This window comes from Solea solea, chromosome 16 (assembly GCF_958295425.1).
Source record: "Solea solea chromosome 16, fSolSol10.1, whole genome shotgun sequence".
NCBI classification, from domain to species: domain Eukaryota; kingdom Metazoa; phylum Chordata; class Actinopteri; order Pleuronectiformes; family Soleidae; genus Solea; species Solea solea.
The window spans coordinates 22,662,168-22,689,165 of record NC_081149.1 but is presented as its reverse complement, the minus strand read 5'-3'; the positions used below and the strand labels follow the sequence as shown (position 1 = coordinate 22,689,165).

The 26,998-nt window shown below is 40.5% G+C and overlaps 4 protein-coding genes across 6 annotated transcripts in view; 2 read left to right on the top strand and 2 right to left on the bottom strand.

The window, feature by feature from the left end:
- wizb (WIZ zinc finger b) overlaps positions 1-1,728 on the bottom strand; it is a 29,644-nt gene extending 27,916 nt beyond the window's left edge. For 2 of the 3 annotated variants that reach the window (XM_058652877.1, XM_058652880.1), the window contains exon 1: positions 1,463-1,727. The gene's annotated coding sequence lies outside the window, so the exon portion shown is untranslated. Of the gene's footprint in view, positions 1-1,462 lie in introns of all 3 variants that reach the window. The other variant, XM_058652878.1, reaches the window with a different exon arrangement.
- Positions 1,729-4,927: 3,199 nt separating this feature from the next.
- pglyrp6 (peptidoglycan recognition protein 6) lies at positions 4,928-9,539 on the bottom strand. The gene is made up of 5 exons (XM_058652881.1): positions 9,354-9,539; positions 7,085-7,909; positions 6,118-6,328; positions 5,749-6,043; positions 4,928-5,007 (listed from the first exon to the last, which is right to left on the bottom strand). The coding sequence occupies exons 1-5, from the start codon at positions 9,421-9,423 to the stop codon at positions 4,993-4,995; spliced, it is 1,416 nt and encodes a 471-aa protein (XP_058508864.1). The 5' UTR covers positions 9,424-9,539; the 3' UTR covers positions 4,928-4,992.
- Positions 9,540-11,245: 1,706 nt separating this feature from the next.
- On the top strand, positions 11,246-14,776 carry trappc5 (trafficking protein particle complex subunit 5). Its single transcript, XM_058653561.1, has 3 exons — positions 11,246-11,329; positions 12,797-13,070; positions 13,151-14,776. The coding sequence occupies exons 2-3, from the start codon at positions 12,801-12,803 to the stop codon at positions 13,445-13,447; spliced, it is 567 nt and encodes a 188-aa protein (XP_058509544.1). The 5' UTR covers positions 11,246-11,329; positions 12,797-12,800; the 3' UTR covers positions 13,448-14,776.
- Positions 14,777-15,374: 598 nt separating this feature from the next.
- On the top strand, positions 15,375-25,004 carry mcoln1b (mucolipin TRP cation channel 1b). Its single transcript, XM_058654538.1, has 14 exons — positions 15,375-15,716; positions 16,651-16,898; positions 17,045-17,206; positions 18,072-18,228; positions 18,695-18,764; positions 18,859-18,955; positions 19,134-19,233; positions 19,335-19,441; positions 21,046-21,195; positions 21,289-21,390; positions 21,564-21,686; positions 22,312-22,518; positions 22,867-23,049; positions 23,139-25,004. Exons 1-13 carry the CDS (start codon positions 15,674-15,676, stop codon positions 22,999-23,001), a joined length of 1,701 nt encoding a protein of 566 aa, XP_058510521.1. The 5' UTR covers positions 15,375-15,673; the 3' UTR covers positions 23,002-23,049; positions 23,139-25,004.
- Positions 25,005-26,998: the final 1,994 nt, after the last annotated feature.

Sequence of the window (26,998 nt, the reverse complement as noted above, 5' to 3'; positions counted from 1 at the left end):
TGGTAGTTGTCGATGTAAATCTGATCTATATCAGATCAGAATTGAATCAACATTGAACAGTGCGGCCTTGGTGGAGCTTCCTGGTCCTAACTTACAGAGCTTTTTACTTCTTACATCTCTGACCTGATCCCACGTCCCAGAGACTTTCATTCTTTTGTCCCCAAAAACAACCTTTAGGATCAGAGTTGTTCCCAAACTGTGGAGCACGCTGCCTCTGTCTTTATGTTGTATGTATGTTTCATTTGTGTTTTATTTATACTTTCTACAGTATTGTATTGTTCGTTGTTAGGCCTATGATGTCATTTTTTATATTTTATATTACTTATTTGTCTTATTTATCACTTATAAATAAAGTTGGATTGGAAGTTGGAGGGTTTTTATGGCTTTAAGTTTGTGTTTTTGTGTCTATGTATTGTATTTTTTAAATACTTATTGTACTTATTTTATTGTAAAGCACTTTGTTATATCTGTGAAAGGGTGAATCTACAGCTGAATCTGTCAGGTAAATAAACTTGACTTCACTTGACTTACTTTTCTCTAATCAGTGCCATTTGCATCCACATGTGCACGTTTGTGAGCAGTCTGATGAACATTTCATCATCATGTAGATTATTGTCCAAGGAAGAAAAGAATATGCCTTGTTAGTGCGTTTTAATTTTCCCATCATTTTACATAAGATTATTTTCTTTCATCTGTGAATCTGTGGCGCCACAATAGTTGAGCCCTCCCCTTCAAAGTGGAACACCCCTCTCATAATTAGTGTGGGGTACATCACTGATGTCATTCTACATGATGTGACTTGTGCGCGCGATGGAAAATGATGTTGATGAGAGTTGTGATTTATTAGCTTTATTTGGGCCACAGAACATTTTAGTCGAGCCCTGGGGATCTTACATTTTGGGAATGGCTGTATTAGATGATGACGGTGACCTGGATACAGTTTTCACCCAAAAAGCAAACAACAACATTGTCATGACCTTTTCCGGGGTCAGAGGTTAAAAGCCCAAGGACGAAACAATAAGATGCAAACATCTGAGTGACATCTGAGTTTGTTTGTTTGTTTGTTTGTTTTTGGCATGTCAGACTCAGAAGATGCAGCAGCATCTGCAGAGTGTGCCCTCGGCTGCAGTTTCCTTCTCATCTGACCTATTTTCACAGTAAAGAATGAAATGGTGCACCCAAATGCTTCCATGAATAAGTGGCCTTTATATTCAGGCCCATATCCTCCTCTGCTGCCCCTCTACACACAAAAATGAAATAATAATAAGAGCAGGAATAATGTTCGAGTACGTGAACGTGTCCCACGGGTTTGGAGGACGCAGTCTGGTACCGCTCCAGTCGCTGTCAGGTGAGCGTTAACAACAATGCATCCATGCACAACGCCCTTTAAACTCAAAACGCCAATGAAGTGCATTTTTCCCCCCTCTCTCCCCCTCTCTCCCCCTCCAGTGCAAATACTCACTGAAGTCGGCCCTGTTTGCGGATCGCATGCAGCGGAAGAAAAAACCAGGGAGTCTCTTTAAAGCTCAGTTCGTCATGTTTCCAGGACGCGGCGGAGGCTCCACGCCTCGACGCGATGCCCGCGTGAACGCTGCCCGTGCTCCCGTGGACGAACTTGGGCTTTTCAGTCGCTGCTCGCCGTTTTCGCTCGGATCCCATGGAGATGCCAGACAGCTGAGGACTCCATGTTATTTGGCTCGCGGTCACGCCACGGCTGCGTACGTAACGTCGACGGGGAGGGCGACGACACACACACACACACACACACACGCTCAGCGGGGCCAATAAGTTTATTAACTTTCACTTTTTACCGCTCGTTTATTCCTTTTACATGTTTATATGACATTATTCTTGTATTGTGGTTCTAATGACGTAGAATCACAATGAAAACATAGTGTTTGTTCACATGTTTTTAATGAAATATCAAATATAATCAACATAAATGCTACACTGTTTTCACATTAGTTTCTATTTGACACGTTTAACCACAATATGAAATGACACGTAGAGGAAATATGTAGTAGAGCATGTATTCATGTGTGTGTGTGTGTGTGTGTGTGTGAGGTGTGCACTCTTTTATATTGACTTTAATCATTCGTTTGTCTGACAACATTCCATAGATGCTGATCAATAAACGCCTTATTGCTCTTTATTAATGATTTCATGGTCATTTGCTTCCCTCTGCTGGTCATAGAGGCCACAGAGGTGTGTGTGTGTGTGTGTGTGTGTAACACATTTATTAGACCACCACACAAAACCACATCTGCCCCCAAAAAAACATTTTTTATGTTTGTCCTATAATAATTAATACACCACTGTGTAGAGCCTCTAATCTGCTAAAATATAATTATTATTGTTGTTGTCCATTTTACTGTTTTACAAAAAAACAACAGAAACAATAGTAAAGCACATTTTATTTCTTGATTAAAATATAGTTATTTACTTGCATTCCTGAACAAAAACATTACTTTTAGTGGTTGAATATTATGCTTGGCTCATATTTGGATATAAAAAAGGTTAAATTCATGTTGTTATTTGCCAAATTTAACAATAACATTTGTGGTTTTTGAAAGATTTCTAAAATATGTATGTTTTCTATGTTTTATGACAGGTGGCCTAATAAATGTGTTAAGCACTGTATATATAGTTGAGGTAATTGATCATGATAACAATTTATTACTACTACTAATAATAATAATAGAGCAGAAGTGTCCAGTCTGAATCCTGCAGCCATTTGGTCAAAGATATTTTGAGGACAAAGACATTAGGTTATGTTAATACAAATCAAAATATCTCTTCAAATCAAAAAACTGTCATTTCTCATCAACTAGAGTGTTTGTGTAGCTGGGCCGCACGGAGGAGCACGTGGCTGGCACTGTTGCCTCACAGCAAGATTGGTTTGCGACCTGGTTTTCTCCAGGGTTTTTCAGTTAATTGGACACTGTGAGTAAATGGCTGTTAGTTGCCGTGTTGGACAGTGTTTACTTCTTCACCTTTTGCCCTACGTCAGCTGAAATTGGCACCAGCAGCTGTGACACTCATGTGGAGGATGAAGTTGTAGACCAGTAGTCAGCAATTGGGGGTCCGTGGGCCAAAACTGGCCCGCCAGCATCAGTATCTGGCCCGGCAGATGATTTAACAAATCTGATCTTAAATTATTTGCTTATTTTCTCAAAAAAAAAATCTATTTCATATTAAGTTCAGAGCTTTTATTCTGAAATACTATGAACGTATTCACATAGATTGTCTTGCTATAATTGACAGTTAACCTAAACTAAGTGCTTGGTTTGAAAACTAAAAACTAAAAACACTGCTGTTGTCATGGAGACAGCCAGGTAAAATAACTACGTGCATATGTTCAGATTAAAAGAAGAAGCAGTAATTCTTAAATGTTAAATGATGCACAGTAAAAATTGTCTTTGTAACAAGCTGCTGATTAAAGACAACGTCCACATTATTGTTAGTTTCAGGCAGCAAACGTGGGTTTTTGTTTGTGACTGAAGACGTTTTAAGACACGTTCCCTGATGAAGCCCAAATATTCAGTTGCTTACAAAGAAAGTTGGCCCTCGACCACATTTCCTTGCTGATCCGTGCTGTAGACAATGGATGCATTCTTTCAGCAGCAGACTGTAAGACTACTGTAGAATACTGTAAGTACATTTTCACAGGCTTATCAAAAAACTCAATCAGACGTTTTATTCTTCCACAGAAGTCTGAACACATCACCCTGGTCCTGAAGTCTCATCCTTGGCAGGATTGCATTTAAAATGCTACTTTTGGTCAATAAAGCAGTGACGGTCTTGTGACTGTGTGTAAAATGAGGCTGCCTTTACTTCCTTTGGTCCTTTTCTATGAAACTAATTAAGATCCGTTACTAAACTGTATCTACGTGTAACAGAATGTGCTACTTAAATAAAATTGCCGTTGCCTCTTAGACCTTTTATTGAGCTGAGTGAGGACTTGGCCCAGTCTGCAGCCGTTACAGTTCAGATTATTTTCTTTGGCTGCTGTGGAAACTTTGCACACCTGGATTTGTCCGATTTATCCCAGTTTTCTTCCTGGCAGATCCTCTCGTGCTCGTTCCGCTCCGGTGGGAAAAGTATGTGAATTTTCAGATTGGTGCACAGATGTTTCATACTTTGACTGGGTCACTCTGGGACACTGGCTGGAAGCTCCAGGTCAGTGTACCTGCTGAGAGGTCTGGAGCAGGATTTCCTCTGGGACCGCTCTCGTCCTGAGACGGGGTCTGTGGGTCAGACGTGGAGCTGGAGACGAGCACAGAGCAGGCTTCTGTTTAGTCACTCTGCACTGACATGCTCGTCCTCCTGTTGTTGTTCTCAGTAACAGTAACAGTAACAGTACTTCCTCTGTCAAAGTGACATATTGTCAAGTTATTACTGATTATTCTTATCTGTTTATACATTTTGGACTGATTTAATGACCCTTCACATGTTCAAATAGTAAACTAAACTTTACTTATTAATGCACATGAAGAAAATTATGTTTAATGCTCAGTAAAGTGAACATCAGTGTCATAATTGTTGTTGCTTTTGCATGCATTTCCTACATTGTGTCTTTATTATTATGAAAACACTCCAAATATGGCATGATATTGATTTCAACCAGTCTTGATGAGTCAGCATTTAAAGCAGCTTTATTATCATATTTCCTTCAAAAGAAATTGAACTAGTTAAATAAACATTTTCCCATACTGTACATATTATATTTTTATTTATTTACTATTTTCATCGTAATCATGGTGTATTACAAGCAAAGGATAAAAATGGAAATAATTTTAATAAAAATACCTCACATTTAAACATTCAGAGGAATAGAAATGGAACTTAATGTACACACAATAATATTTAGGCAACACTGAGAGGTTATTGTGTTCAATGGGAAATTAAATAGATTCTTGACAACAACGTGTATCAAACGTTTATTTTGTGATGTTTTGTTCATCCAAGTGTCTTCCTCTTGCCCGCAGATGATCAATTCTCGACCTCCTAAAAGAAAAAGGAAATTAAATAAAAAATGAAACTTTATTTATTAAGGAACAGCACTTGTGTTTGTTTAGTTCAGAGGTTCCTAAACTGGAGGTCAGGTCTGTTCAAGGGGTCACAAAACATCTACAGCGGTCATGAGATGATTAATGGGATGTTTTCAAAGGAAACATCTGGCGATTATTTTCTCTGTTGTTTGCTATTTACGGAATTTAGCATAATTTTCACTTTAATGAATTAAATCATCTGAGAATTTCTCTACTCTTGATGAAGGACGAGGTACACAAATGAGAATAATACACAACTCCTTATATGGACATCCTGTGGGTGTGTGTTTATAGGTCACATGTTCAGGCTTTAAAAAAATGCGTTGTTTTTCTTCGTCCCGTGTTTGTTGTTGAGTCAAAGTTATGATTCTTTTTATATTGCATTTTTAATAGTGATATAAAGTAGCGATAATTGTGCAGAAGTCACAAAATTAGACCATTTTTCTTTTTTTTTTGTTCATAAAACTGAGCCAAGTGAACTTTGAACTATGACATATTTCCAAATTTCACAAATTCAATCCGATTTTAAACATTTTGAGTACTTTTTGCTCAGGTGTGTTTATAAAGTTGGTGAAAATGAAATACATTTTTCATCAGATTGTCTAGGTGAGTAATTTGTGAATAGTATTTAATGTTCTGTTCAACTATGTTTTGTACCTAATAAATAATAATAACAACATATAGAATGTCCACATACCCCAAAGTGCTGCCAGCTTTTAATCTCGTGAAAGAAAGCGTCTCCAGGACAGGAAGTGTTCACCACCTGTCTGTGGCCCTGCAGGATGAAGCTGGGTTTCAGTCGCCCACCGCCGACAGCACAGGATGCCAGTCGATCCCTCACCAGTGCCATGGAATGCGAGGAAGGCACACTCGCTGTATAGTCTCCGATGAAGGAAACACCATAGCCTATTGAGTTGTGTCCAAGAGTGTGAGCTCCTTGCCAGTGCCAGCCCCTGCCCTCGTAGATGTGTCCATCAGAGCCTGCCACAAAGCTTCAGGAGCACAAACGTTGTAAGTTGGATGCAGAATTTCAGACACTAATGTTGGAAAAAAAAACAGCTTTTACCTGTATCCTATGTCGTCCCAGCCTCGGTCCTCCTGGTGGAACCGCTGCATGGAGCGCATGTCAGCAGAACACTGCTGGAAGGTGAGACACGGCTCACCCGGTGTGGAAGTGTGGTGGATGTACATGAAGGAGAGAGGCAGAGACAGGTTGGTGGGTGTTCCTCTGTAAGGTGCTGCATCCCACATGCACCGGGGAATGATGGGTGGGCAGTCTGAAACAGATGTTCAACCACAGCTGGTTAGCTCAGGACAAAACTTCAGGACGAGTTTAAAGGCCCGGTGTGCTGTGATTTACTGAGATCTGACGTGAGACAGCAGATCGTAACAAATCATATGGTTACCAAACGTTGTGTCTCACTGGCTGTTTTGTCTGTTCGAGCAAATGGGGGCCTCCGCAAAGCAAGACCCTTGATTAAAGTATATGTAAGAGGCTTTTTCTAGAGCTGGGGCCGTCTCGTTTGGCCAGTAGGGGGCCGCTCAAGTGAAAAAAAGAAAAATACATCGAAATAGCAATGTTCATGATGATGAGTTCTCATAATTTGAAAATGAAAGTGGTTGTTTTGATATGAAATGATAAATAGTTCACAATATAGACGTGTTTATGATGCAAAATTAATCTATTCATGAAAAACAACATACAGAAATAACTCATTATAACTTGATATTAAGTAGCGAGCCACATGGAATTAATTACATATATACACATATATATGTATATATAAATATGTATGTATACATATATAGTATATATATGTATATATATATGTATATATATATACATATATATAAATATATATGTATATATATATATATATATAAATATATATATATATATATAATAACTGGTTATTCGTTGCTGCCCTGGTTCTCTGTGTATATATATATATATATTTATATATATACTCATATTCTACCAACAAACCTTGCTAAATGTTATTTAAACACTTCTCTCAGTCTCTCCTGCTCACCCATGAACATGTGGACAAACTCTTTCATGCCCTCCTTCACCGCAGCCATCAGCTGCTTCTTCTCCTTCACCTCCATCTGTGGCTGCATCTTCAGCCTCTGCTGCAGCTCTTGTGATTTCACCACATGTCTGGTGAGCACTGGAGGGAGGACCAACTCTCTGAAGTTGTCCCTGCGGCGGCGGCTGATGAGACGCGGGGCAGCGTCCAGTCCTCGGTTGTCCAGCTGGTGGCAGTAGTACTCTGTCAGCAGACTGCTCAGCCTGAGAGGATTTCTGATTTTGACCCCCATCCCCAGAACCACACCGTCCATGCCTCCGTTGACGTGAGCAGCGGTGAGCAGAGTGGGGGTGTCAGAGAGAGTGAAGACTCGAGGAGCGGTTAAACTGTCCCAGCAGCCATCAGGTCCCACACGCTGGGTCAGATTAGAGCTGTGTGTGAGAGCAAGGCCGAGGTCCTTGGCCAGAGTGAGCTGGTGCAGGCCTCGAACTCGCTCACTGAACCTGGAGATGAACCCAGCCTCGATGCCCAGGAGCAGCGGCCTGAGGGCAACAGTGGTGCCCTCAGAGGTCAGAACCACACCTTCCTCTCTGCCGTCAGCCGTCACCTTGTGTTGCACAGCCTTTCTGATGTAACTCAAAAGCCCGGCGTCCATTTCAGAACCACTGGAATCCACATTACCCAGGAAGTGCTGAATGAACGGGTCCTGTAAACCAGCGACCCATCGCAGCCTCTTCAACACAGCCACTGGCTTTGCTCCAGGGTTCATCTCATCTTCTACCTGTTTCACTGCCCTGATGAAGTCGTCCATGTGCAGGGAAAGTGAAGCTGGAGGGACAGAAACACACACACATCAATGTTTCTGTCATTCAGAAGACAATCTCCTCATCTCAAGTTTGTCACAAATAATATCACACTGCAGTCACCTGCAGAATACATGGAACATTTGGAGCAAAGTACAAAGTAAATACATATATATATATATATATATATACATATATATATATATATATATACAAATATATATATTTTTTTTTAAGGTTTCCAAAACGTTTTTTCTAACAGAAAAGAATATGTTTATTTAACGGCCAGTTGGTGCAACACCAGATATCACAGGAGTTAAATTCTATCTCAATAATGAACTGAAAACACATACTTCATTAAATAGATTCCCACAGATTCAGTTCAGAAACAACACACTGAATGAATGTGGAACAGGACGTGAATCTGAACATGGTAACTGAAGAGGAAAGCTTCATAGTTATTGTTTGACATTTAAGTTTAAAGGCAAAATGAAAAAAACGGGTCAGGCTAGACAAATTCAAACTTTTTGGTGTTATATTCTTCTGTTTTCGAGAATAGAATAGAATAGACCTGCCATCAGCTGCAGGTCCAAAAGCCAAAGTGTAGTTAATAAATAAATAAATAATGGAAGTAGATTGAGCAGTTGATTCTGTTAAATCGTAGCAACTAATTCCCCTTCATTTTGTAAAATGGAACACCAGTGAGGGCTTTTATCAAACAAACTGAAACACTGATTGTCAGTGTGTCAAATAAAGAACTGAAAAACTATGACAGAGCACAGAAAGTTCCCACATTTGAAAGTCTCTGCATGTTCCAACATAGTGTAGAGTAAGGCTTTGACTGTGAGATGGTAGAAATCACAACCCTTCATTGCTGAGAACCAGAATACACACATTTGTTTCTTAATTTAGATTGTTGTACAATTCTGACAAAAATAAAAGGGAAACCGAGCCTGCTGCTGATGAACCCAGATTCTTGTGTCACCCGACTGGATGTTACTACTTGAATTATTAAACTTTTGGTGATTTTTCTTGTGGTTTATGTTGTTGTCCTGCCTCTGTATGGTCTCTGTGAACAGACTCCATATGATAGTAGTTGTATGATGTGAAACCAATCTCTGTCAAACAGTATTATCTGACCTTTTACCTGACTGAGCGTCTGTGTGTATACACTGGCAGTGCAGGAGCAGAGGCACTAAATGAACTTTGTTTGGTCTGTAGAATTCACGTCTAAAACATCTCATTTTTTGCTTTAATAGTTGTGCACTCTGGTTTTAGATGCATAAAGGTTTTTATTAGAAACTGTTTGTGCTCAAAAGAGAAAAATAAATATCTAACATGTGTGATGCAGAGAACACATTCACAAATCGCACCTGTAAATATATGATCATAAAAAAATAAATCCAGTTTCATGTTCATATAGTGTATTTTAGACACAATAAAATAATAAATAAAACAACCTTTCTTACCTTCTGTGTGGTAGGCACAGGCCCAGATTATAACAAGGACCAGGGAGAGTTTGAGGCAGCCTTTATCCATCCTGAGTCTCTGTCACGTTCAGCTCCAAATGTCTGTTACCTTGTTGCCTCTCTGTCATTTATACACGTGCAAGGTTACAGTGGGTGGGTGGTTATGTAACAGCTGTATACATACTGCAGATTCATTCTGCATCCGCCTTTAATCCATTGGCGTGGCCAACAATAGTGTGGGAAAGTGGCACCTGCAGACTTTAACAGCTCAAGGTCTTCCTGTGTGCATGTACCTCACACAGCGTCACAGTGACCGACCTGGACATTTTCAAGAAATTCACACATTCTGCAAGAAATCTCAGTCGCTGGTAATGTGGCCGCTACTTCCTGGGAATCTATACCAACCACCAGCTAACTCAGCATTATTGTACTAATCCCCGGCACTCCTCTCTGAGGCAATACGTGTTCTCCTGTCCATGTCCTGAAAACACAAAACCAGAGGCTGCAAAAGTGAGGAAGTCCCAGAACCATGAATCACGTGTGTGTGTGCGTGTGTGTGTGTGTGCGTGCTGGGGTTGCATTGACAGGAACATATACTGATGTGTAAGTTTAAATGTGCACATGTGGGACACTGTTTGAAGATCTGTAACACTTGAACAGGAAGTGGACGGAGTGTTTTCTGTGAGTTGGAAAACACTTTGCAGAAGCAGCAAAATGCAATGAGCCAAAGTCAGCGTTACAAAACTTTTATGAGTGTAATCTGAACACATAAAGACATTTATGAGAAGGAAACAAGAGAGAGACTAAATTAAATATGTACATACCCTTTTGGACTGGATATAGGTTGGAAAGAGAAACTATAACGAAAAATAATAAATAAATGTAAAATGATATTGTTTTCCAGTTTTCTGTTTTATTAGATCATCATTTTCTTTACATTTGGTTTCAGATTTTTTGACACATTTAACATTTTCTGCAACTTTTCTCCCACTGATATGAATGGAGAGGGCAGAATAAAGGCAACAGCCAACAATTCAGACATTATTATTAGAACAAGAAGATGGTAGCACTGGTAGATGGATGGATGGTAAGTTTTTGACTGCAGAAAATGTCAATCATGTCTGTACAGGTCAAGATATTTTGATTCTACTTTCCACAATATATGAACACTCAGGATTAAATAAACATTTGTATTTAAATCAATTAGATTTAATTCATTCTTTTTTAATGTTCCTCTACTGCCCACACATTTGATAGTCAGTGATTGTTTATTTATATTGTATAAATCTAACAACTTTAACAACAAAGTTCCCAGTGTATGAAGCAGTGATGGAGAGGTTCTCAGTGTTCACCACCACGAGATGAAACAGGAACTACTGCTGAGCACAGCAGTAACTTAATCAGTGAGTCTGTGGCTCCAACACATGCAGATCAGTGTGAGGACTTTTGTGGGAAATGCACAAATGTTTGTTTCATATGGTGTTGGTTGACCTGTGACCACAAGGAAAGGAAGTGGGCTTGTAACTGAAGGATCGGCAGTTCAAATCCTGGGACAGCTCAATGGGCTGGGTGTAAAAAGGATGGGTTAAATGCAGAGGTCAAATTCATTATGACTAATTGATGTGTATGCAAAAACATCTAATTCTAAGTTAACCTGATATTTCTGAGATAAAATGAAATGTAAAAAAAAATGTACCCAGTAAGGTTTTAAATAACAAATAAATAGACTATAGCCATTAGAAGAGTTGACAAAAGCACATCAGATAAATGTGGGTCATTATATGCATTTTAACAAACAGGAAAGCTGTGTAAAGCAGTATAATGTACTTTGTTTGTGGTTCATATTGTCATTACCGCTCACATACAGCAGGTGGCGGTAAACAGTTAAAACTCTGGTTTCCAGTCATTGCCCCCTATGGAAGAAAGAAGAAGAAAAACAAGGAAACAGGACGTTAGCTGATTTACTGTCAACCAAGGTTGGTTTATACTTTTAATCTCTTATAGATATGAGATGAAGATTTAGTGATAACGAGTCGTTGTCTGTAGTTTGTAATTTGAGATTGTAAATCGCGTCTGCGCTCCTGGAAGAGCTCGCGTTATGGCATCAGTTAGCATGTGTGGCTAGGTTAGGGAGCTAACATAGTAAAGCCAGCAGTCAGTGGTTGTTACAGCTGTGTGTTCGCTTTAAAAGTCTGACAGCACAGTTTGAGCCAAGCCGTGGTGTTTGTCAAAGATTCCTGCATGTGCACGTTGTATTTGTTCGACTCAATTACTCAACAACTGCGTGGTTTTTAATGTAGAGAGAAGCTGTCAGTGGGCCATTTGCACAGCAGCCATTTTGACAGGTGACAGTAGGAAAATAACAAGTGTAAATGAATGAATTATTCAGGGTGAAGGCTGCTTCACTGTCACACTGAGCCATTGTTAATGTGATCAGTAACGCTGTTAGTGCCAAATTAAAGATGACACATTGTTTTTCCTCTTTTGTCATGTGACACCTCACTCTGAAGTCAATGATTAATGGTCATTTTTTCATTACTAACAACTCTAATAATTCATGGTATAAAATAAGCCTTAGTTTGTGCCTTTTGATATTTCAACTTGCATAGTCGCAAGACTTGCTGCTGAAGCTGGATGTTTTTGTCCATCTATCCATCTATCTTCTACCGCTTTATCCTCCACATGATGGTCACAGGGGCCAATCCCAGCTGACATAGGGCAGAAGGCGAGGTACACCCTGGACAGGTCGCCAGTCCATCACTGGGTCACATCTCACACCTATGGCCAATTTAGAGTATCCAAATTGCCTAATCCCCAAATCTGCATGTCTTTGTCGTTCATTTAAATTACTCTTACATGCCTCACAACTATTTCACTAGTAGTAGCAGTGCAGTGCTTCCTACTGGAAAAAGCACAAGTACTAACTCTATTATTGATAATAACTTCGTGAAGAGGCAGTGTGTTTATTATTTTAGGATTTAATTTAGTTTAATTATTGACCAAGTGAAGCAGTTCCTTTTTAGAGAAAGTCTCCATCAAGACCTACTAAGATCTGATGTTATAAAGTTTAAAGTTAATCTATATATATTGGTCTGTTTTACAATTCCTTATAATAATTCTTACTCTATCACATACATGGTCAAACAGTTGATGAGGTAACTACCATTACTGCGGTTTACAATAATACTTTTGCACAATTTGTACAAAAGGATGTGTGATTAAAACATGTTTTTTTAAGTTAACTAGTCAAACCGTTTAGCTATTATGTTTAGCTAGCTCCAGCTGCAATCCATTACTTTAAGATGACTAAAAAAGATAATTATTTTTGAAATGTCTGTTTGACTTAGAAATATTACTCATGTATGCATCTATTACTTTACTCTGTGTCTGTATCGAAAGTATGAGAGTAGACGCTAAACTCGACTGTCGTCATTTCTCAACAGAAAAATGGACACACGGTTCACTCGGGGGAAATCCAGCATCTTAGAGCGACCACTGACACGACCTAAGACTGAGGTCAGTGTGAGCGCCTTTGCCCTCCTTTTCTCAGAGATGGTCCAGTACTGTCAGAGCCGCGTCTACTCTGTGTCCGAGCTGCAGACGCGCCTGGCGGACATGGGCCAGAGTGTAGGAGCCAGCATGCTGGACGTGCTGGTGCTGAGGGAGAAGAATGGAAAGAGGGAGACCAAAGTCCTGAACATGCTGCTCTTCATCAAGGTAAACCTCTGATACAGTGTTTTTAGAGCACATTCATTTTATACTTTATGCTTTATTTGTCTTTGCTTTCTCTACGTCAGGTCAACGTGTGGAAGTCTTTGTTTGGGAAGGAGGCTGACAAGCTGGAGCAGGCCAATGATGACGACAAGACTTACTACATCATAGAGAAGGAGCCACTAATCAACGCCTACATATCTGTGCCGAAAGAGAACAGCAGCTTGAACTGCGCTGCTTTTACTGCTGGCATCGTGGAAGCCATCCTCACACACAGCGGCTTCCCTGCCAAGGTCACTGCCCACTGGCACAAAGGCACCACACTCATGATTAAGTTTAACGAGTCGGTCATCGCCAGGGACAAGGCTTTGGATGGCAGATAAATAAAAAGACTTTAGAGACTGCCCCTTTTTATTAAAATTCCATACAGGATGAGGATAAATCATCCAGTTCCAGGCTTGTGTTAATATATGAAGTAACTGTGACTGAATGTCTTTGTGGAAACTAATGCAAGAATGGATGTGCTGAGCCACAGAAAAAGATGCAGCTGGTTTGTTCAAAATTGCAGGATGTATGGGTTTTTTCAAACATGTTGTACATTAACAGGTGTGTTTTCCAAAAATTACTTTTAAATGTCATGGTATTTCATTACTTGCAGTGATGCATCGTTGTAGAGCTGTGTGTAATATACTTTGATCCTCGCTCTCTCTCTCATGAAACACATTTACCCGTCAGCTCCAGAATTCCTACTGCAATGGTGCAACTGACACAGAATTGTCATGTTTTTATCAGACTCTGCAGGCAGGAAGAACCCGACATGACACCTTCTGGTGCACATGAGAGCATGCAGCATAGAATTTTCTGTCAATTATTTCGTCTAGATCTTACACACTCCTTTAATGTGACCAGGAAAACATCTCAGTTGCACTGTTATTTGACTTTGAGAATCAATTATCAGCATAAAAAAACAGATTAGATAGTCATAGCACTTGTGAGTTGCAGCAATTGACTCAAACTGGGTTGAATGTGAAACAGAGTCATTGATTTTTTTCTCAATGGTCACCAATGATTTGTAAAAACAAACAAACAAAACAAATACTGTATTTTACATTTAAATGTCCAGACTAAGGGTTTTTTTCTGTTATTCATCCCAGTTCAACTCCAGCTGCATTTTTCACAGTTACAGTCAGGACTGCAGCCACTTGACGATAGTGATACGTCATTTGTGTTAAAATCGTGTTTTTTTTATTTGTGCATGCATGCAAATATGACGCTAATACACAAGAAGGTTTCTATTCTATAAATACAAATTTAAATACTGGGAGAGTTTTTCAAGCCACTTTCAATAGTTTTCAATTGAACAAGACTGTAATTGAATAGCCCATTAAACAATCCTAATTAATAATGTAAAAATACAAGGAATAGTTTGTCTTTTTGCAAAATATGTTCATTGTAATCGTCCAAACTGTATGTAGCTCTGTCCCATGGTAAGAAAAGCTACTTAAAGCCCCTCTAACGTTTATCTACTCTAACATCCCTATTGTTTGAGGACACATGGTTTCACTGGGAGTCAGAACAGTTTCAGAGGTTATAGGTGCGTTTTAGGGGCTTTGGACCTCAATAAATCAGGATACAGCCCTGCTCATAATGTGTTCTTGTACTTGTATTATCAGTACCACTGTTGATCTTGAATAAAACTGTTGGAAAAAATATTTATTTATGTTTTGGAATTTTCTTTTGATGCCAACTGAAGAAAACAATAGCATATAATAATTTAAGAATTAATAGAAACAATTCCACTATTTGGCAATTATATTTCCTGTCGTCCCCCAGTTTCTAACTTTCAGGTGGTGGATTGACACTGTCAGATGAAATTGTGAATCACTGCATTGAAGCGTCTCATGTCACAACTCTATGTGTTTCACATGAACATAGATCAATATAAGAGGAAGAGATGACACAGAGGTCACATGACCAAAAGACTTCAATGCTTTTAATAAATATTATTCATATAGAAAATACAATATATGATTAATTACAAAAGAATACAGCAACTACAACAAATAAAAAAATAGAAAACTTAATCAGAATTCTGACTATAATCTCAGAATGCATGCTGTTTTATTTTAGTTTTTACATATGGCCCTAATACTCTTCTGTAAAAAACTAAAATATTATATACATTTTATTAACTTTTCTGTCACAGGGGCTATAAAAAGTTAACTTTAAAGTTGAGTTTGACTTTCAGCGAGCTAACTTGAAACTTTTGTCACTATTGTTGTTCCTATTATTCAAACTATTTCGTGATTTATAAACCCAGACAAGCTCCACACCCTGTTTGTTGTGTTCGGTTACCCAGCAGCAGCAGCAGCGCGCGCCAGTCAGCGGTCACGTGGTAGCGTCGTCACGTGACCAGGAAGCGGTGATGTGTTGTTGTTTACTAAGGTGTCGTCCATACATTGCGACAGCGAGCTTCTTCTTTTCTTTTTCTTTTTCTTTTTTTGTAGCTGAGATGATTTCAATCCACACTGTGTTCGGACCATGAGCTTCTCTGTCACTCCTCTGTGATCTTCATCTTTATCATCATCATCATCACCAACAATAACAACATGGCGTCTTCAAGTTACACCTGCATCCATGACAGCGCCACAGGTTTGTCACCTACTGTGTGTGTGTGTGTGTGTGTGTGTTACTGCAGTTCTCACGTGATCATAGCATCTCCTTCGTGTGGTGGTTTAATGGCACAAACATCTGAACAAGCTCCGTTCATTGAAACAATGACCGCCGCAGAACCGCAGCTTAAAGGTGCACTTTCACAACCGTTAATGATGCTTTTTCTGCACCTTACAATTTAAGGTTTAAAGACGCTGTTCAAATCTCGTATTAACCTCCATCCTGAGTGATGTCATGCGTACGGTGGTGTCTTGAGTGGTAAAAACATGAGGACGTTTTTCCTCATGATGTGTCCTCTAAAGAAAAAATATAAATTAAAAGTGTATTATTTCTAAAAGAGTTATACATAAGATGCCCTTACACCGTTGTTCTCTATGGGTGTCCTTCCAGTCAAAAAAGAGTTGCTATTATGTCCCCTACTGTCCCTACATGACAAAAGGGTGTCCTTAGAGGAAATGATATTCAGTGCTGTGTAGGACAATGTCCGTCTCAGTGATGAGAGAGTGATGCTGTGCTGTAAAGGATGTCCCTTTATATCCCTATTTATGTGTACACTGCTGTGTCACTCACATGTTCTGGTGTTCAATATAAACAGCCATAACTTATGATAAGACACACACTAGGTGCCTTTTCAAGGTTCCCTCACTAGATACCAAGGTGCCAGGTGTCTGCGATGATGCTTTACTGTTCAGATGTCAGGCATCGTCTTCAATAAAATCTTTCAACTTGACGTGATGATCAAAAATCTCCATAACACACACCAGTGATGATCAGCACTGTTCACGTCCTCAGACAACATCTGGCTCCTCCTCCTGCCCGTTATTCAAATACACACTGATGCCGTGTCGGTTTGTAGGAACAAAATGCTGTTTTGTGCAATTCTAAATCCACACATTTCCTTGTGTTTTCCCAGAAAAGGATCAGCTGCTCTCCTCCATGACCAATTATGGGTCCCAGGACCTTCTTGGGAGTGCGAGTCCTCGTCCCAGCGTACTTGTGGGCGCTGGGCTCCACCAGCAGCAGGAGGAAGAGGAGGAGGAGGCTCTGAGGAGGAAACTCAAGTACTTCTTCATGAGCCCCTGTGACAAGTATCACGCCAAAGGGCGGAAGCCTTTCAAACTGGGCCTGCAGCTGCTCAAAATCATCATTGTGACCGTGCAGGTGGGTTCAAACGCACAGAATATGATGAATCTCACAGTTAGGAGAGGGAATCATGATACCATACGCGACACCAGGACAGTACTTATTTCTGACTGTGTTTGCATGGCTGTTGACGTCCGTGTGTTTTGCCTCTGACTCTGACTCAGCTGGTGCTGTTCGGACTCAGCAACCAGATGGTGGTGACGTTTAAGGAGGAGAACACGGCGGCGTTCAAACACCTGTTCCTGCAGGGTTACCAGGACAGCGCTCCTCAGGCAGTCCACACGCAGAGGGAGCTCTACGACCACATACACTTCGCCATAGAGCGGGTAGACACCGAATCATATCAGGGCTGCAACGAGTATTTGGATTAATTGATTATTAATCAGTGACTACATTAATCCTTAACTATTTTGATAATCGATTATTTGGCTTTAGAAATGTATTAACAATTAAAACAAGCTCCAGGTGTGGTAAACATCGATCAATATTTTTTTTTTTTTTTTGACATTTTATGTACCAAACAAACTCAAATAATCAAGAAAATAATAGACGGATTAATCGCTTTTGAAAATAATGGTTGTCTTTTATCTCTAGCTGTTTGTAGCCATGCATGTAGTTTTGGTTCCATGTTTGAAAGCTTTCTGTGTATAAATGGAATTTAGGGTTAAAAATTCAACACGAACAGAAACTGTTCAGCTGTTACGTCGATCAGTTAAACCAGGGGGGTCAAACTCAAATGACCTGGGGGCCAATGAGCGTATAGTCTGGTCAAGCATGGGCCGACATAGAGGAAAAAAAGTGGAAAAAAACAACTATTTAGTAGCCGCTGGGCAATAGAAGATATACATTATGATATTAGACAGAATTGCAAAGTAAAAGTGCTTGTTTTGATATAAAATGATTCACAATAAAAACATATTTATGATGCACAAAAACTGAGAATTAAATTGAACATTTAGCAAGTAATGACGAGGATAATTGTGATTAAAACAGCTTAAATATATGTAATTTCAGGTAGAAACGTAGTTATTCTAAGAAACACCGAGTCGCGTGGAGCTGATAGGCTTCATCAGCATTATTTCACCATGGTTTCACTTGTTTCTATTTGAAAGTGACACACTGCAGCTTTAAAACCTACTCGGTTATTCCGCTGCGGGTGCTCAAAGAGTTCCTTCCTCTCTTTCCGTCCAGTACTTGGCTCTGCCTGAGATCACGCTGGGACAGTACGCCTACGTGTTGGACGTCGGGTTCAACAGGAGCGCGCTCTCCCTCTGCCAGAGATACTTCCAGAGAGCCACCATTGACCCCGTCAATGACACCTTTGACATCGACCCCCATGTGGTCACCTGTAAGATGACCTTTCACGTGTTATTCTGCATCACTAGCGAGTAGCGTCAGCCCTGTTTTCATGCAGTGTCCATATTTACTTTGCCCTTTACGGCGGTGACTGTGAGTCACTGTGTCCCTGCTCCACATTGGTCAGGAGGTGCCCTGCGACCTTGCTCTACTTTTAGAGGCTTGAAATAGTTGCCATCATAGAAGACGGTACATAAAAAGCTGGATTTCCACCTTTAGGCACACACAGTGAGAGGTGGTGATTTAAATGCACCTACTGATTTGCTATGTGGCAAAAGTGAGGCAAAATCAATGTTAAACTCCAAATAGATGATTGATGTGCTTTTGAGGAAGTGTAGAAGTGTGGTTAAGGCGTCATGTGATGTGGAAAAAGATGATTGATATGTGTTTAATAATATTACTTCCCCCTGCGATCATTCTTAGTTCCTCTAATGCTATTTTCTGATGATATTTTCTAGATTGCATCGGCGTGAATCCGCTGAATTCTGGAAACGGTGACTACAAGAATTTCACTCTCAAGTTTTACAAGTGAGATATTATATATTATTATTATTTTTTTTTTAAACATCAGATACCGTCGCTGTGTTAATGTATCACATTAAAATCTGTGTTTTGTTTCCAGGCTGATCAATATAACTATCGACTTCCAACTGAAGGCCATTAACATTCAGACCATAATAAACAATGAAATCCCCGACTGCTACACCTTTGCCATTACGGTAACCTCGTTCTCTCGCTCCCATTCGTTTTTTCTTCACTAACCAGAAAAGATAAAACAGATTCATATATTTACAAATGCAATCAAGTCGTACCTTTAACCAAGCAAAGATAGTTATAGTTATACTATATCTATACCCTGAGGTCTTACATTTACCGTGTTTGTCCGTGTGCTGTCAGATCGTCATGGATAACCGGGCTCACAGCGGCAAAATTAAGATCAGTCTACAGAACCAGGCCTCCATCATCGAGTGTAAAGACCCCAACGTGTCCGGACACGGTGAGTAGCTGACGGACACGTATGATTTATGCAAATGCTCATTCTTCTGTCTCTCCACGTCAACTCTAATAATGTGTCATTTGATTCCCTCGCTCTGGCAGCTGAGAATTATGCCCGGGAGTTCTTTGATGTGCTGGTGGCCGTCGTCTGTCTGCTGTCTCTGCTGCTGTGCGGGCGCTCCGTCCTCAGAGGCATCGTCCTGCAATATGTGAGACGACAGCCTTGAGCTTTGATGGTTTTATGTGAAACCTGTTTATTAGTACACATACACACCCATGTGCGCTATATTCAATCATTGCTCTAAAGTAAAGCTTGTTTGGGTTTTTGTTGGCCGTAAAAATAAGAGGCGCCGTCTTGTGCTGCCGTGTTTCTAAAGCAGCTCCAGGGGACAAACCAGCCAGAGCGTGCGTTTCATATTTTGAAATTTTAAGCTGACTATGCAAACATGTGAAGGTCACTGTAAATCCCTCACACACTTGGGGAAACGGAGGGCTAAACAAAGGAATCCTCTGTTTGTTGCAGTGTGCTGTCTTTACCATTTCTTACACACTCCTGTGAGCAGAGTGTCTGTTAATGTTTAGCATTTGAGTTCAAACGGGTTAAAAAGCGTCCTCTTCCTTGTAAAACATTTTATTTTTCACTTTGAAAGCATGTGATTGACTTAATTCTTGGCATATTACCGCCGCCCGCAGATGCATGTGGAGCCCATTGTGTTGTTGTCGCCTGCGTACATGTCCCTGTGGAAACGACGATAATGACCGTGAAACGTCGTTCCACAGCTCCACTAATGGTCAGAAAAACTCCACGACAACTGTTGTCAACACATGAGTGCATACACTCTTCAGTTTTCCATACAGTATGTGCGATTTCACAACGTAGCACTTGTGGAATATTTAAGATTACATGTAGCGTGGATGTAGCATCCCTTTGTTCCCATGCAGCAGCATGAAAACCATGGAGCAATTTTCAAAGAGTCATTTTGGTTGCTGGAGGCCATAATTTTTTCTATTGGTCTCATTCATTCATTCATTCATTCATTCATTCATCTTCTACCACTTTATCTGGCTGTTGCCAGTCTCTGCTGACAGGTCAGGACTCAGGGCCACAAACACAAACATCTACTCTCACACCTACGGTCAAATTAGAGTGTCCAATTTTCCTAATTCCCCAAATCTGCAAGTTGGGGGGGGGGGACCCACACACACATACAAACCCAACACCAACCGTGTGGCCCTGGTCTTGTCCCGAGTTCATGACACGGTTGGAACAAGGGCCTTTCTGCAGTCTGCATGTTCTCCCCCAGTTTTCTCCAAGTTCTCCGGTTTCCTCCCACTGTCCAAAGAGGTTAATTGGACACTCTTAATTGACCATAGGTGTGAGAGTGAATGGAGGATGGACTAGCAACCTGTCCTGGGTGTGATGACCCCGCTTTACACCCAAAATCCGCTGGGATTAGCACCAGCAACCCTGTGAACCTCATGTGGAGGATAACATGCAGACGATAAATGAACGAATGACAAATAAGACCTTGACTTTTGATATATTAGACAAACTCCTGACACTCCCCCAAACCAACTGTCCATCTTTCATCCAGATGGGATTAAAATAACCCAAATGATCACTGTGACAGATTAATGCCATCACCGCCACAGCATAGCACGGGCGCAATTGTCATTTTTCACACATCGCCGAGCAGAGATTAGCATCGCAAATCCAATTCCGCGCCTTTCACTGTCTTCACATGACAGGATTCTGAGTGTATGAGACTTTATTGCCCTGTTCATTAATAGCCCCGATCATCTCCATCCGCAGGAGTATGTGCAGTTTTTCAACGACAGACTCGGCCGCAGCGTCGCCTGGGGAGACCGGATGGAGTTTATTAACGGCTGGTACATCCTGCTCATCGTCAGCGACGTGTTCACGATCGTGGGAAGCTTCATCAAGATTGGGATTGAATCCAAGGTAACGTGGCAGATTACCGTCTGTCAAACTGAACTGAACTGAGAGCTGTGTGTTCATTTCTTTGTAATTAAAAATGTCTCTGTTGTGATGCAGAATTTGTCATCGTATGATGTATGCGCCATCCTGCTGGGAACCTCCACCCTGCTGGTGTGGGTGGGAGTCATCCGCTACCTCAGCTTCTTTCAGAAATACAATGTATGTGAAACACACACACACACACACACACACACACACACACACAGGCACTGCCACTTTGTCTGCCCTGCGGCTTTCTTTGAAGTGTAAATAGATTTGGGGTTTCACCTCCCTCCCTCTCTCTCTCCCTCTCTCCCTCCCTCCCTCCCTCTCTCTCTCTGTTGTAACCACAGATCCTGATTGTGACTCTGAGAGCTGCTTTTCCTAACGTTATCCGCTTCTGCTGCTGTGCAGCTGCCATTTATCTGGGCTATTGCTTCTGTGGATGGATTGTCCTGGGGCCCTATCATGCCAAGGTACTGAATACACACACACACACACACACACACACACACACACACACACACACACACACACACACTGCAGTGTCCCTCACCACAAATGATGCGGCATGAGTCATTCAGATGAGACCGCAACGTACACATCAGAATTATCTTAAAATATCTTCATCTTTGAGGTGTATGCAGAGCTGCAATTTATGATTATTTTCATAATCCATTAATCTGTCAATTATTTTCTCGATTAATCGATTAATCGTTTGGTCCTAAAAATGTCAGAAAACCTTAAAAAATTTTGATCGGCGTTCGTCAAACCTGGAAATGATGATGTTCTCAAATGTCTTGTTTTGTCCACAAACCAAACTGATTCACTTTTAATGATTTCTTTGTTAAAGAAATGAAGAAAATACTAAAATCTTGTTTTAATCACGGAAATAGCTTTGAAGCGATTATTCGATTATCAAAATAGTCCATTTATTTAGTTATCGATTAATCGATGAATTGTCTCAGCTCTAGGTGTATGTATCATTAATAAGACGGGGAAAAGCGTCCTTTATTTCAATGAATCACATCTAAATAATAATAATAATAATAATAATAAAAAGCCAGCTCTGTGTAAAATGACCTTCCTAACGCGTTGCAGTTCCGCTCCCTGTCCATGGTGTCCGAGTGTCTGTTTTCTCTGATCAACGGCGACGACATGTTCATAACGTTCGAGGAGATGGAGCGAAGTGGAACGCTGGTGTGGATCTTCAGCCAGGTCTACCTCTACACCTTCATCTCCCTCTTCATCTACATGGTGCTGTCCCTCTTCATCGCACTCATCACCGGAGCCTACGACACCATCATGGTACAGTGTGCGCTTTGGTTTCATTGTTTCGTGCCCTTTTTATTTTTTGTGTAATATGAGCAGCTCGGGCTCCGCGGATGTCGATTTCGTTTCAGTAAACTAATCTGGTTCATATCTCAATTATTAAAGCAGCAGCAGTAGTCGTGGGTAAACTCCCGCCCTGCATGTGAACCTCAGACTTTAGCCAGTATATAGGCTTTAAGGCTATAAGCTTTAATTTCACTGATAAAAACACGAGTATTAGAGTTTAGGAACTGCACAGACAGTGATGACGTTATCCTGAAGACAATGTTCATCTTTTTGTTTGTTTGTTTGTTTGTTTGTTTGTTTGTTTGTTGGCCCCTGCAGGCACAAACACAGGAGCAGGTGCGCATCAATAACCTGCACGCGTTCATCGCAGAGTGCACCGACACTCCCAGCTCTGGCAAGTTCCGTGGGCCTGAGGGGTCATCGTGCTCTTTCCTCTGCTGCTGTGAGTGGTGAGGAGGAGGAGGAGGAGGAGGAGGAGGAGGAGGAGGGTGCACAAAGGGAGTAAGTAGTGTATGAGAGAGATGCTTTTCTCTTTAAACGTCATATTTCCAGTCCAGTGGCAGCTCATTGCAATTTCACTCTTTCCCCAGAAAGCCAACAGGGATGATGAATGCTTTGAGAGTGACTGACCTTGGAACGCGGTGTCCTCTGTGCCCGTCTTTGAATTTCTGCATTTAGATTTGCTGTGGAACAGTAGAAACGCACTAAACAGTCACAAGCCCAATTACCTGTGTTTGTTCTGTATGAATAATTTATTTTGTCTTTCTCTCTCTCTCTCTGAAAAAGTCAGTTTGTCGGGGCTTTGACGATTGTTGACGACACGAGTGCCAGGAAACACATTTAGTGCTTTTGACTGGAAGCAGCGTCCACCAAGTAAAATGGAGGCTCATTTAAATGCTCCACTTATACTGTTTTATTGTCCAAGTGGCTGCTTAGGAGGCATTATTAAGTGATTTGTGATTATCTCTCTATATATATATATATGTATATATGTATGTATGTGTGTGTCGTCTGGATCTTCATATAAGAAGTGGAAGGAACAGAAGAGACAGATTATTTATTAACTGCCGAATGTATGCGTTTGCTGCTGCTACGTTTTTAAATGAAATTGGTCCATTCCCATTTTCACGTACACCTGTGACTGCGGGGAGACGACGGCTGCACGGGGACGGACGAGCCCCGCAGCCAACCACTCGCTCATCAATATGTATGAGCCGGGTTCTCTGTAATGCACTGCAAGGTTGAGGCTTAAAGTGACTCGTGAGAGGCTGCAAAAGAAACAAAAAAACACCTCTATACAAGATCAGGACTCATGTCACGTGATGCTTGAGGTTAAATGTTTTGTCGTAAAAAAAAAAAAAATTACTTGAACACATTGGGTTACACTCTGCTGCCTTACAAAGGCAAAGAGCAGTAACTTGGCTTAATATTATGCCTTTTTTATGAGTTATTATCATAAACCAAAATGTAAATGTTTCTCGTCTCCATCCTGCTCGACTTCCGCTGCACTAATTCGTCTCGTCTTGCTGTTTTTATTTCTCCATTGTATTTGAATGTTTTAATGCTTCTGCCTTATTTATATTTTATAACAAGCTCAATTGCAATTATGTGGATGTTTGTTTTTTATTACACTCCTCAGCTTAGCCTGACTCACCAGCTGAGAAGCCACTCCTGTAGTTTTAAACTCCTCATGCTGTTTTAAACTGGACATTTCGAATGTTAAATGATGTTTATGTCAGAAATTCAAGCTCGGTTTTGAGGGCATCTCGATAAGCCGGCACATCTTTATCGACTCTTACTTATTTAAAAGAAGTATCGCTGTTATTATAGAACCGTGTTGAAATGCATGAGGTTATTCCAGCATGCTGTGCGGGGTCAGACCAAGGGCACTGTTCAATGGTACAGGGACGTTCACTGCACAAAATCTGATCAGGATAAAAGGGAACAAAGAAGATTTGAGATGTGTTTGATGCTTTTGTATTTTTTAATTTTTATTGTTTGTTTACATACATTGACGGATATTGTTTACAGTCACAACAGGTCACGTCTGTGTCCGTGTTTATCGACTTATTTGCACTTGATGGAGAGTGATGTACAGCTTCGTTTGATGTAAATGTGTCACTTGGGAGCTATACAGCCAAATGGAATGAACCACTGTATGTAACTGTTAATGTTCTTCTGGGAAGGTACGTTCATGCGATTGTGATTGATTAGCAGCCGTATTATTGTTGTTCTCTCTTCGGTTTGTTTTCTTACGCTCTGTATTCTGCCTTATTTATTTATTGATTTTTTTTCTCATTTTGACAGGAGGCGAGTATTTTGCTAAATAGTGTTTAGTTCATGTTTAGTAGAAAGTTGTACAGCTTTTTACCCTCATTTATGTTTATGTTTTCAGTGACGATGCTGCTTTCTGAATGAAAGTGCACATCAGCAAAATAAACTGGAAACTCAAGTCATTTTGGTTTTTTTATCCACAGCTCGGATTTATTTACAGTGCAGTGTTACTGAGCAGCTCAGTGACCCAAATTCTTATTTATAGTGGTCTCTCTAAGAATTAGTGTCAAATTACTTCATAGATCATCATGTTCCCACAAAATACCCCCACAAAAAGTCAAAAGTAGTTAGTGTTTCTTTATCTTCCATATTAGATTTTAAACCAGACTGTATAATAACATTTGACATAAATACTCATTTAAACATAAACATAAAATGTGTTAAATAGTTGGGACATCGTGAAGAAGATGGTAAATGAACATTCATTTTAAATATTTACACCTGTGATTTTCTTGTTTCTGCTAATAAAGCCTCCAAACTAACACACAGGATCAGTTACACTGTCGCTATAATCTGTGCAGTAATCCTGCATTTTTACACTTTACATTTGTCCTATTTTATAGTTTATTCTATTCCTAACTTGTACTTGATTATCCCCCTGCCCTCCCTTCTGTTGCTGGAATAAGCATTCGCCAGTGTGGGATAAATTAAATCTAATCTAATCCATTCTAATCTAACCTAACCTAAATTCAATGCTTACAAACTAATAGGATCTGGGATAAGCAATTTTATATTCATATTATTTAATAATAAAAAATGTTAATTTGACATTTTGAATGGCTGACATTTAAACAAAAAAAAGTAACATTTAATAATGATGAGTTGTGTTCTCATGAGATCTTAAATAATCTCACAATTGCATTGTCTCTTGTATGGTTTAACTTTGTGTTTATTTGATTTCATGTTTTTTTTGTTCACACATAGGAGCTGCATATCTCAGTTTCAACAGAAAGTACATTTTTCAAACATACGGTAAAACGTGAGACCACCACCACTGTATGCTGTGGTGGTTTGACACCACTAGAGGGAGAGAGCAGGACCAGTCTGCAGCCACTGTGCTGCTAACAGGAAATCAATGCAATCCATAGGCAATGAAGAAATAAGATGGAGCTAAAACACGGGCACTTTGAGGAGCGGCGGCAGACCAACGCATTAAGAAAGAGAGCAGTTTGCTTCCTCCATTAAAGATAAATAATGCTGATCATAATTAAAGTGGTTCACCTTCAAATGCACCATTATTACAAACTGTCTCACCTCCCAACACGAGGTTAGTCGAAACAGAGTCGCCCTGTGCCAGCCAAAGACTGCAGGCACACATAGACTGTACGTGCACACACCCAGTCCTCTTAGTGCGCTGGAGTGGTAGAGATGTCCAATATGCTTAGTGCTCCCATGCATTATTTACTCGGGGAGGCTTCCATGGCTAAGACAAAGCACTTAGAATCAGAGTGACAGGAACTGGTCAGCCTGCCCTGGACTTCATCAGGTTTCAAGGTAGAGCTGAATAAACAGACTCAGATGGGGAAAGCGTACAATTAGACGAGGCCTTTTAGCCACGGGCCACGTTAAATGCACTGACATGGCAAGCCCGGCCTGTGAGCTTCATTAAATGATTAAAAAACAACAACGACGTATAAGGAATATGAATCCTCAGTTTACAGGTTGAAAGGTTGTTGCACACGGAGGATTCATGTACACGACGTCAGGCCCACACAATCTATAATAACTGTGCATTCATTAGCGCTCTCCTGTACTGTCTGTGCATCCCTTTCATGTGTTGCTGTCAGCGAGTGCAGAAGCATTCTGCATGTTAATGATATGCTGTGCTGGCATGTTGTGCTCCTCGGGGAGTCAGTTCTGTGCAAAAGAGAGCAGCCACACCGGCGAGTGCTAACCTGTGTGTGTGTGTGCGTGTGTGCGTGGTGTTTACACACACACGGCCATATAGTGTTGCAGAGACATAATTATATTCACATTAGAGAGTGAAGTGTTACAGTTATGGGATTTGATTTATGAATATCTCCAGAAAAAAGATGGCAGCTGCGTCTGATGCGATGGGTGTGTCTCTCGGTACAGCGCCACCTCCCTTCTTGTATGTTTTTGTTTTTGTGAGGTT

Bases quoted from the DNA above. Each gene is read 5' to 3' on its own strand.
- trappc5 (XM_058653561.1), top strand. From the start codon at position 12,801: ATGGACACACGGTTCACTCGGGGGAAATCCAGCATCTTAGAGCGACCA. The intron at 13,071-13,150 runs GTAAACCTCTGA...TCTCTACGTCAG, and splicing joins ACATGCTGCTCTTCATCAAG to GTCAACGTGTGGAAGTCTTT.
- pglyrp6 (XM_058652881.1), bottom strand. From the start codon at position 9,423: ATGGATAAAGGCTGCCTCAAACTCTCCCTGGTCCTTGTTATAATCTGG. The intron at 7,910-9,353 runs GTAAGAAAGGTT...CTGTCCCTCCAG, and splicing joins CTGTGCCTACCACACAGAAG to CTTCACTTTCCCTGCACATG. The intron at 6,329-7,084 runs GTGAGCAGGAGA...CATCTGTTTCAG, and splicing joins GTTTGTCCACATGTTCATGG to ACTGCCCACCCATCATTCCC.
- mcoln1b (XM_058654538.1), top strand. From the start codon at position 15,674: ATGGCGTCTTCAAGTTACACCTGCATCCATGACAGCGCCACAG. The intron at 18,229-18,694 runs GTAAGATGACCT...GATATTTTCTAG, and splicing joins CGACCCCCATGTGGTCACCT to ATTGCATCGGCGTGAATCCG. The intron at 18,956-19,133 runs GTAACCTCGTTC...GTGTGCTGTCAG, and splicing joins GCTACACCTTTGCCATTACG to ATCGTCATGGATAACCGGGC.